This window comes from Pan troglodytes, chromosome X, assembly GCF_028858775.2.
Source record: "Pan troglodytes isolate AG18354 chromosome X, NHGRI_mPanTro3-v2.0_pri, whole genome shotgun sequence".
NCBI lineage: Eukaryota > Metazoa > Chordata > Mammalia > Primates > Hominidae > Pan > Pan troglodytes.
The window spans coordinates 99336997-99348492 of NC_072421.2; the positions used below are offsets into that span (position 1 = coordinate 99336997).

Consider the following 11496-nt stretch of genomic DNA (forward strand, 5'->3'; position numbering starts at 1 on the left):
CGGAATAGCTTGATTCAGATTGGTATTAGTTGTTCTTTAAATGTTTGTAAAAATTCAGCGGTGAAGCTGTCAGATCCCACACTTTTCTCCACTGGGAGATTTTTTTATTACAGCTTTGATCTCGTTACTTGCTATTGGTATGTTCAGGGTTTGGATTTCTTCCTGTTTCAATTTTGGTAGATTGTGTATGTCCAGGAATTTGTTCATTTCTTCTAGATTTTCCGATTTATTGGTATATTTTTGCTCATAGTAGCCACTAATGATCCTTTAAATTTCTGTGGTATCAGTTGTAATGTCTCCTTTTTCATCTCTGATTTTATTTATTTGGATCTTCTTTCTCTTTTTGTTAGTTAATCTGGCTAATGGTTTGTCAATTTTAACTTTTCAAAAAACTGACTTTTTGTTTCATTGATGTTTTGTGTTTTTTTTTTCATTTCAAATCCATTTATTTTTGCTCTGATCTTTATTATTTCTTTTTTCTACTAATTTTGGGTTTGGTTTGCTCTTGCTTTTCTATTTCTTTAAGATGCATCATTAGATTGTTTATTTGAAGTTTTTTTCTCTTTTTTGATGTAGGCACTTACAGCTATAAATTTCCATCTTAGTATCGCTTTTGCTTTATCCCATAGGATATGGTATGTTGTATTTCCATTATCATTTGTTTCAAGAAGTTTTTCAATTTCCTTCTTTATTTCTTCCCTGACCCAATTACTGTCATTCAAGAGAATATTGTTTAATTTCCATGTATTTGTATAGTTTTCCAAATTCCTTGTTTTGAATTTCTAGTTTTATTCTATTGTGGTCAGAAAACATGCTTGATACAATTTCAGGTTTCTGGAATGTTTTAAGACTTGTGTTGTGACCCAACATATGGTCTATCCTTGAGAATGATCCATGTGCTGAGTAAAAGAATGTGTATTCTGTAGCCATTGGATGAAATGTTCCGTAAATATCTATTACATCTATTTGGTCTATAGTGCAGATTAAGTTTGATGTTTCTTTGTTGATTGTCTGGAAGATCTGTCCAATGCTGAAAGTGGGGTGTTGAAGTCTTCAGCTATTATTGTATCAGGGCCTTTCTTTTTCTTTAGCTCTAATAATATTTGCTTTATATATCTGGGTGATCCAGTGTTGGGTGCATATACATTTAAAACTGTTATATCCTCTTGCTGAATTGAACATTTTATCAGTATATAGTAACCTTCTTTGTCTCTTCTTATAGTTTTTTTTTCTGGAAATCTATTTCGTCTGATGTAAGTATAGTGACTCCTGCTCTTTTTTTCTTTCCATTGGCATAGAATATATTTTTCCATCTCTTTATTTTCAGTCTATGTGTGTCTTTGTAAGTGAAATGTGTTTCTTATGTGCAACAGATCAATGGGTCTTGCATTTTCATCCTTTCAGCCAGACTATGTCTTTTGATTGAAGAGTTTAGGCCATTTACATTCAATGTTATTATTGATAAGTAAGGACTTACTCCTGCCATTTTGTTACTGGTTTTCTGGCTTCTTATGGTCTTCTCTTCCTACACTTTCTTTCCTTCATGTCTTCCTCTAGTGAAGGTAATTTTCTCTGGTGATGTGATTTTGTTTCTTGCTTTTTATTTTTTTCTGTGTTCATTGTGTGGTTTTTGATTTGAGGTTCCCATGAGGCTTGCAAATACCTTCTTATAGCCCATTGTTTTAACCTGGTAACAACTTAACACTATTTGCATAAAGAAACAAGCAAAAAGGAAACTAATAAAAATTCCACACTTTAACTTTCTCCTCCTGCTTTTAATCTTTTTGTATCTATTTATATCTTATTTTACTGACTATGTGTTGAAAAGTTATTGTAGTTATTATTTTGGATTGGTTCATCATTTACTCTTTCTACTTAGGATAAAAGTGGTTTACACACCACAATTACAGTATTATAATATTCTGTGTTTTTCTGTGTACTTACTATTACCAGTGAGTTTTATACCTTCAGGTGATTATTACTCATTAATGTCCGTTTCTTTCTGATTGAAGTACTTTCTTTAGCATTTCTTGTAGGACAAGTCTGGTGTTAATGAAACTCTTCAGCTTTAGTTTGTCTGGAAAAGTCTTTATTTCTCTTTCATGTTTAAAGGATATTTTTGCTGGACATATTATTCTAGGGTAAAAGTTTTTTTCCTTCAGCACTATAAATATGTCATGCCACTCTCTTGTCCTGTAAGGTTTCCACTGAAAAGTCTGTTGCTAGATGTATTGGACTCCATTGTATGTTATTTGTTTCTTTTCTCTTGGTGCTTTTAGGATCCTTTCTTTATCTTTGATCTTTGGGAGCTTGATTATTAAATGCCTTGAGGTAGTCTTCTTTGGGTTAAATCTGCTTGGTGTTCTGCAACCTTCTTGTACTTGAATGTTGATATTTTTATCTAGGTTTGTGAAGTGCTCTGTTATTATTCCTTTTCAATAAATTTTCTACCTCTGTCTCTTTCTTTGCCTCCTCTTTAAGGCCACTAACTCTGAGATTTGCCCTTTTGAGTATATTTTCTAGATCATGTAGGTGTGCTTTATTGTTTTTTATTCTTTTCTCTTTTGTCTCCTCTGACTTTGTATTTTCAAATAGGTTGTCTTCAAGCCCACTAGTTCTTACTTCTGTTTGATCCATTCTGCTATTAAAGGATTCTGATGCATTCTTCAGTATCCCAATTGCATTTTTCAGCTTCAGAGTTTCTGCTTGATTCCTTTTAATTATTTCAATCTCTTTGTTAAATTTATCTAATAGAATTTTGATTCATTCTCTGTATTATCTTGAATTTCTTTAAGTTTCTTCAACATAGCTATTTTGAATTCTCTGAAAGGTCACATACCTGTGTTTCTCCAGGTTTGGTTCCTGGGCCTCATTTAGTTTGCTTGATGAGGTCATGTTTTCCTGGATGGTGCTGATGCTAGTAGATGTTCTTCAGTGTCTAGGCATTGAAGAGTTAGGCATTCATTGTAGTCTTCACTGTCTGGGCTTATTTTTAGCTGTCTTTCTTGGGAAGCATTTCCAGATATTTGAAAAGACTTGAGTGTTGTTAGCTAAGCTATATCTGCTTTAGGGGGCACCCCAAGCCCAGTAACGCTGTGGTTCTTGCAGACTCTTCATGGTACCACCGCGATGGTCTTGGACAAGATCCAGGAGAATTCTCTGGATTACCAGGCAGAGAGTCTTGTTTTCTTCCCTTATTTTTCCCAAACCTATAAAGTCTCTCTCTCTCTCTCTCTCTATTTTGAGCCACCTAAAGCTGGGGGTGGAGTGACACAACACCCATGTGACCACCACTGCCATGACTGTGCTCGGTCAGACCTGAAACCAGCATAGTGCAGGGTTTCACCCAATGCCTACTGTAACCCTTCTCTGACTACTGCTTATGCTCACTCAAGGCCCTGGGGCTCCACAGTTAGCAGGTGGCAAGGCCAGCCAAGCCAATATTCTTCTCTTCAGGGTAGCAAAGGCCCCCAGGCCCTGGGTGGGTCTGCAGGTGCCATCAGGGAGTCAGGGAGTAGGATGAAAAACCTTAGAAGTCTATCTGGTGTTCTATTTTATTGTGGCTGAGCTGGCACTCAAACCACAAGATGCAGTCCTTGTCACTCTTCTCTTCCTTTTCCAAAGGCAGAGAAACCTCACCCCATAGCCGCTGCTTCTTCTGGTCATGAGGAGTACTGCCAGACTACCAGTGATGTTCCCTTAAGACCCCAAAGCTCTTAAGTCCGCTTGTGGAGAATGCTGCCTGGCCTGGGACTCACCCTTCAGGGCAGTGGGCTCCCCTCTCTCCCAGGAAAGGTCCAAAATACCTTCCCAGAGTAAATTCTTAGAACTGGGGACACCAAGAGCCCTCTTGGTGCTTCACTCCCCTGTAGTCATGCTGGTACCTAAGGTACAAGACAAAGCTCCCTTTACTTTTCCCTCTGCTTTTCTCAAGCAGAAAGAGTTTTGCCCCATAGACACCACAGCTGGTAATGTGCTGAGTCTCACCGGAAGCCAGCTAGTCTCAGAGGCTCACCCAAGGTCCTCAATTTAGTACCTGGGTATTGCTGCTGGTTATTCAGGGCCCAAGGGCTCTTCAGTTAGCAGGTGATGAATGCTGCAAGGACTTGGTCCTTTCCTTCAAGGCAGTGGGTTCTCTTCTGGCCCAGTGTGTGTCTAGAAATGTCATCCAGGACCTAGGGCTTGGAATGGGGGCTTTGTAACTCTGAGCGGTGCCCTATCCTGCTGTGACTGAGCTGGTATCTTAGATGGAAGACAGAGTCCTCACCACTCTTCCCTCTCCTCTCCTAAAGCAGAAGGAAGGAGTCTCTTTTGAAGCCATGAACTGTGAAGCCTGGGGTTAGGGGAGAGGTGATGCCAGCACTCCCTAGGCTGACCCAGCTGGTTTCTCAGTTGGTTGCATGCCCCACCCCCCACCCCCACAGTCCACTGTCTCTGGGCCTAGTTCAGCACTAGGACTTGTCTAAGAGTTGTAGTCCTTATAACCTAGACTGACTTTCAAGTTTACTTGGAGACAGCGCTGTAGCCCTGGGTGGTGAGGTTTGTGGACTCTCCAGTTCAGACTGCTGCGATGGGCGATTCTCACTCTAGCTAGTGTTGATTTAAATGCTCTCTCTGTCAGCTAAGTTTGTCCTGGTTTTCCTTGCTGCTCTAATAGGACAGCACTTATTTGAATGCCTCATAATTGCACACAACTGTATTCTCCCTCCCCCAGCGCCAAGAGATGCTCTCTGCACCACACCACTACTGACCAGGGTTGCGGAAGGGTGGAGTTGGTGATTTTCTATGTCTTCAGTGCCTCTTTCAGTGATATGAATTTAAAACTGCATATTATGAGTGCTCATCTGATTTTTGGTTCTTATGAAAGTGTTTTTCTGTGTAGATTTTAACTTGGTTCCTTGCTCTGGGAATAGTCAGTGGAGCCTTTGTATTCTGCCATCTTGTTCTGCCTCCTTTCTATTGAGTTTTTGAATAGTTGGTGCAGAATAATATGTCCATTAGATCAAGCTTGTTAATTTTGTTTTTCAAGTTTTCCATATCTTTACTTTTTTTTTTTTTGCCTGCTTGATCTATCAATTACTGAGAGAGGAATGTTAAGAACTCTCAGAAATGGTAGATATGTCAATTTCTCTTTGTAATTCGTTGATTTTTGCTCTGTAGGTTTGAAGCTGTGTTAGTAGGAGGCATAAAAGCATATAACTGTGATACTTTCCTGGAGAATTATACCTTTCATCTGTACTGACCTTCATTACCCTTAATAATGCTTTTTGCCTTAAAGACTGTTTTTTTCCTGATAGTAATATAGCTACGCTAAGTTTCTTTTGTTCAGTATTTTGCTGGTATGTCTTTTGCTGTCCCTTTACTTTCAAAATTTCTATGCTGTCATATTTTAGCTATAAATCTTGTTAACTCAGTGTATCTAGAATTGTTTTCCCCTTCTGTGTCATTTCATTTTAGTGGTGTCTCTTGTAAATTGCGTATAATTGAACTTAAAAAAATCAATCAGATATTGTCTTTTTAAAAACTGACTGAGTTAGTTTATACTTAATATGATTTCCTATACATTTGGATTTACTTTTACCATTTTATTTTGTGCTTTCTATTTTTCTACCTTTTCTATGCCCTACTTTTTTTCTGTTTTTCTGGCAATTTTCAAATTCTTTCAGGCTTTTTTCTCCTCTCAAATCCTTGGTTTAATTCTACTCTTCAGCAAATTATACATTAAGTTACTATTCTTTTAGTCATTATCATTAAGATTTTTTTATAATATACTTATTTTATTTTATTTTTTAATTTTTATTTATTTATTTTTTAAGAACAAGTGGTCAATTTATTTTAAGTAAATTTGTGATTAAATATCAATGTGTACAATTTCAAACATTTATAAATCTTGCAATTTATAGAAAAATTAATGTAATCTTAAAATTATTTGAACAGTGGCTTTCACAATTATTTACAATGAACTCAACCTACTTTTGTAGAAACATTTATGTTTAAAAGTACCCCTGCCACAAAGTGATCATTTCACAGTACCTTTCTATAATATTTATGTCACTTAAGTGGTGGCTGCATGAATAAAACCTAGCAGATTCAATAATTTAGAAACAGCACAATCAGAACAGTCAATAAAGCTACCATTAATTCCAAACAAAACAGAACCTTTTATAGTAAGATATAAATGTTTTCCCATTCAGCACTCATTGAAAAAAATAATTAGGAGGCAATCTTTTCTTCACTGTTTACTACAAAACAAAGTAATTTTAAGATATTTTTAAAAATTGACGTTAAGAAGCAGGATTAGGTAACTTCTTATAATATGTGACATTAAATATTTTGAGAAATTCTTGGTTTCATTGGAAGGCATTTGTAATGATAAGCCTTCTTTCAGTTATAATAAGACACTAAGCGGAGATAATTCTGTCATCCCAGATAGCAATTTCTTATTAACAATTGATAACATTTGAACTGAAAGAGATTCTTGGCTTTATTTCTATATTTTTTTCTACTTAGGTATTTAACTTTTTTGACATCCTCTTATCCCCTCAACAGGATCCAAAATATGTCTACAATTAATTCAAAAGAAAAATAACTATTTGAATTATTGCTTGTGTTTGAAAACAATATTTACTGTAGTATTCCACAGTTTCTTCTTTTTTTAAGCTAAGACAATTAAATAAAAATGTAAGGGATAAGAAATATAGTTGAAGTCACAATAAAGTATATTTTCTTTTATTGACATAAAACATAAATTTTAAATGTTGGCTTGTTAAGAAAAAAATTCTCCTGGTAAATATTATGCATAACCGTTGCCCAAAAATGTATACAGCTCTTTTCCAACATATTTATATACACAGTGGTTCACTTAAGACCAGCCCTGTCAGAACCTTCTGAATATAATGTGCTCTTAATTTATAAGTGGGCTACCCTCAGTGTATAAAATATATAGGCATGTATGTTATACATACAAAGTAAAAAATATAAAAAGGAAAGATGGAAGAAAAAAGAAAGTATCCTTTCCTATAAGATCCAGACAGAAAGTCATTATAATTAGTGGGACCATGGAAAACATCTGAAGGATTTCAGTTTTGGCAAATAACTTTTCAGAAAAATATCCAAGCTGTGAGAACACTAAATGTCTATTTTAATAATTTAGTAGAGGTTTCTATTCAAACATTCAGTGAAGATGTTGCTGTCTTCAACTATGTAGAAAAGAAGACTTTTCGGGTGTCTGTTAAAAGCAAGAGCTGCTGATTTTTAACAGGTTAGTAATAACCTTTTAATCAAGTATATGTCATGCAGAGACTCAAATCCTGGTCCAATAGTGTTTGAGTATGTTCGATGGAAGATTCCAATGGTAAGGATCCGAATTCTTCCTACATCTTAGAGGGAATGGAGCAGGATGTTATGGCAATGGAGGGGGTCAGCCCCAAAGGTAGCTGGCCCAACCTTAACTGTGGATGTTTAAAAAAAAAACAACCACCAAATATTTCTATAGCATTCTTTTTGCTGCATTTTCTTTATTTTAAGCCACAGGTCTACTTGGAGGGTCATGCAGCAAGTGGCTTATAAATAAAATCAAAGTCTATGAATAGTGTCATTGCATTAACAGACAGAATTGCTGGGTTCTTTCATTATGTAAAAAGCTCACATCTTGGGAATCCATGAGTTGGTAGGTTTTATGGAATACCTGAGATGTACCTTGCTCCGATTAACATTACCATGCTATTCACTATAAAAAAGCCCAAGGGCAGACTACAGAAGATACTAGGGTCACCACTTTCTGGAGATTGAGTTGTAACCCAACCCATTGACTTCATCACAGCTTTCTTCCATGTAGAATAACGAATTTCACTTTCCTCAGCATTAATCTGAGGTTCAAACAGCTCCATCGTGACGGCAGACAAATCCTCGGGTTCGAGACTCCATACGCCGACTCCTTCTGCAGCCCCTGCCGCCATAGCAGCACCCAGTGCAGTGGTTTCGGGCATTGAGGGCTTCACTACTGGTATGTACAGAATGTCTGCTTGTAGCTGCATAAGAATTTTGTTGCTGGTCATTCCTCCATCTACCTGCAAATGACTGAGTGGAATTCCACAGTCTCGATTCATGGCATCCAAAATCTCTCGAGTTTGGAAACAAACAGCTTCTAATGCAGCAAAAGCAATATGGCATTTATTGGTGAACTGAGTGAGTCCACAGATTATCCCTCTTGTGCTGGGCTCCCAATAAGGTGCATATAACCCCGAAAATGCTGGGACGAAGTAGCAGCCATAAGAAGTACCTACTTCTTTAGCAAGTTTTTCAATTTCTTCTGAGGTCTTTATAATTCCAAGATTGTCTCTTAGCCAGCGAATAACAGCACCAGCTATAGCTACAGAACCTTCCAAAGCATAATATACTGGTTTGTCTCTGCCAAGTTTGTAAGCCACTGTGGTGAGAAGGCCATGATCAGAAAATACACACTTATGGCCTGTATTACACAGTAAGAAACATCCTGTTCCATACGTATTTTTGGCTTGTCCAATCTGGAAGCACATTTGTCCCACCAATGCAGCAGACTGGTCCCCTAAACACCCAGATATTGGCACACCTTCCAAGGCCCCAGCTTTCATTAGGCCATAGATCTCAGAAGAACTCCGGACATTTGGAAGAATTTCCATTGGAATTCCAAAAAATTCGCAGAATTGTTTATCCCATTCCAAAGAATGAATGTTGAAAAGCATAGTCCTACTTGCATTTGTTACATCTGTATAGTGGACACCTCCATTGACTCCTCCTGTCAAATTCCAAATAAGCCATGAATCAATAGTCCCAAAAAGAGCTCGTTTTTCTTCAACGGCCTTTTGAACTTTTCTCACATTGTCAAGGAGCCAACGAAGTTTCACTGCACTGAAGTAAGTGCTAAGTGGAAGGCCTGTCTTGGACTTGACAAAGTTATTATTTCCTGGAATTCTTTTACTAAGACTCTCAACGGTAGACTGGGTTCTTAGATCAAGCCACACCGCAGCATTGTAGAGAGGCTCTCCAGTTATCTTGTCCCAGACTACAGTGGTTTCCCTCTGGTTGCTGACACCAATAGCTTTTATGTTGGAAATATCAATATTGAGCTGTCCAAGTTTCTCACATGTTTTCTCTATACACTCATAGACAGAATGTAGAATTTCCTTAGGGTCCTGTTCCACCCATCCTTCTCTTGGGAACTCTTGTTTTATTTCTACGTGATGATGACTAAGTAGTTCAGCTGTTTTTGAATTGAAAACCAAAAAGCGCGTCGAACTAGTGCCCTGGTCCACCGCCCCCACCAATGGCCCCAAAACTGCCTTCTTTGAGGCTGCCATGAAACCAGCTTCAGGTCGGCCGGCGATTGCGGCCGGTTTCCTGGGTGACGGCGGCGGGAGGGGGAGGGGCAGGTGACGAGTCCAGAGATCGAGGCCGCGCGCGTCCACTGAACCTACTTATTTTATTTTTAAAACCAGAAAGTTTGCACAGAGGGCAAGGGAAATAGCCAAATGTGAACAGTTGCTCTGTTAGCTATTTGTAAGTGTTTCCTGTTGTTTCTGATGGTATTCTCTCAGTGTTTCAGCAGCCTCTTCAACTCAGAACTGGTCTTAAATGTGGTTCATTTCTGCCCCCTCAACTTTGGTTACTGGGATATACTTTACCTACTGTCAGTCTGATTGTTTTTAGGTGTTCAGTTCGATAACTGAAAAATGAATACAATTGGCAACCATGACCATCACAGAGGCATAAACATTTCTATCACTGGTAGAGCCCAGTCGTGCTCTTGTAGTCAATCCCCTTCTCCCTCCCGCCAGTCTCTGGCAACCTCTAATCTGATTTTTTATCTCTATAGTTTTATATTTTCCACAATGTTATAAAAGTGGAATTATATAGGAAATATTCCTTTGTTTTTTTCTGGTTTCTTTCACTTAGCGTAATATTTTTTAGGTTCATCTGCATTGTATCATACATCAGTCACTTAATTCCTTCTTAAGGCTGAATAATATTAATATTTCATTGTATGGATTACAATACCATATATTTATCCATTCATCAATTGATAGACATTTGGGCTTTTTCTACTTTTGTCTATTATGAACAATGAAACTATGAACATTCATGTACACATTTTTATGCAAACTTATGAAGTCTTCAAATCTCTTGGGTAAAATACCTAGGAGTGGGATTGTGGGTTAAGTGCTATCTTTATGTTGTTTATAAAAACTGCCAAATTGTTTTCCAAGGTCATTTTGCCATTTGAATCCCTGCCAGGGCAATGTATGACAGTTAAGTTGCTCTGAGTCTTTGTCAGCCTTTTGTATTGTCTTAAAAAAATGAATGTAGTCTGTTTCCAAATGCACCTTCCATCAAAACAAAACTGGACAAAAATTTATTCTGTCCCACAATTTCCACTTCAGGGAATTTATCTTATTCCTTTTTTTTTTCAGCTATAGTTCCTTTATTAAAAGAACGAGATGAAAAAATAGACTTTGAGAATTTTTTTTACCTCAATTTTACAAATACTGTATCACAAATGTTTTGCAATACAAATTTAAATATAGCAGCTTTCCACTTTCTTAAAAGATTCTTCACCTCCTAAATAGAAATAGAAGGGAAGCAATGCTATTAAGTATCATATAAACTAGTAGTGGCAGCAGAATAATCTATCAACATTCTCATAACACTAGTCTAGTGACATTATTATTATTGTGAGAATTTAATAAGAATAGAAGGAAGGGGCCTAGAAGATAGTAGAAACTGATTAAAATATCACTAATTGGTCAGGCACGGTGGCTCACACCTGTAATCCCAGGACTTTGAGATGCCGAGGCAGGTGGATCACCTGAGGTCAGGAGTTCGAGAACCAGCCTGGCCAACATGGCAAAACTGCGTCTCTACTAAAAATACAAAAATTAGCTGGGTGTGGTGGCAGGCACCTGTAATCCCAGCTACTCGGGAGGCAGAGGCAGGAGAATCACTTGAACCCAGGAGGCAGAGGTTGCAGTGAGCTTGTTATTTGTATTTTCCCCTACATTTATGAATGTGGTTTCTCTGTTGTTTAAATTGAGGGTGAATTCCTGTTACATTCAGAAACAAAGCCCATAAAAGTATATACCATAATCAAGATGTTCTTCAGTGTCTGGGCATTGAAGAGTTAAGTATCCACTGTAGTCTTCACTATCTGGGCTTATCTGACCTATGTTACTCATCTGACCTATGTCCCAGGCATCCCGCTCAAAAGTGGAATAGGCAAATCCTTGGGCCAATCATTAGATAAGACATTTGAAAGCTCCAGAGTCATCAGTCCATTGTGTGAAGCCACAGCCATGAGAAATTTTGAGTGCACACTCATTGGACCCTTTTCAAATGAAAAAGTGTATCTGGAAATGGTGAAGCTGGTGGAGTTACTAGGTGGGTAAAGTTAATAAAACCGTTAGGATGTGTTGGGGAAGCTTCCCACAGGAAGTGATGTTTAAACTGAGACCCGAGGGGAAA

The 11496-nt window shown here is 37.6% G+C and overlaps 1 protein-coding gene across 2 annotated transcripts; it reads right to left on the reverse strand.

Moving 5' to 3' along the window:
• Positions 1-7484: 7484 nt before the first annotated feature.
• Positions 7485-9493, reverse strand: LOC746060 (glycerol kinase). Of its 2 annotated transcripts, XM_016944142.4 has the most exons (2): positions 7775-9467; positions 7485-7687 (listed from the first exon to the last, which is right to left on the reverse strand). In XM_016944142.4, exons 1-2 carry the CDS (start codon positions 9336-9338, stop codon positions 7677-7679), a joined length of 1575 nt encoding a protein of 524 aa, XP_016799631.1. In that variant the 5' UTR covers positions 9339-9467; the 3' UTR covers positions 7485-7676. The 2 variants fall into 2 exon arrangements, with proteins under 2 accessions (XP_016799631.1, XP_001152785.3); XM_001152785.6 differs by having other exon boundaries at positions 7485-9493.
• Positions 9494-11496: the final 2003 nt, after the last annotated feature.

What these genes read in the sequence shown, in the direction of transcription:
- LOC746060 (XM_001152785.6), bottom strand. Translation starts at nt 9,338, where the DNA reads ATGGCAGCCTCAAAGAAGGCAGTTTTGGGGCCATTGGTGGGGGCGGTG.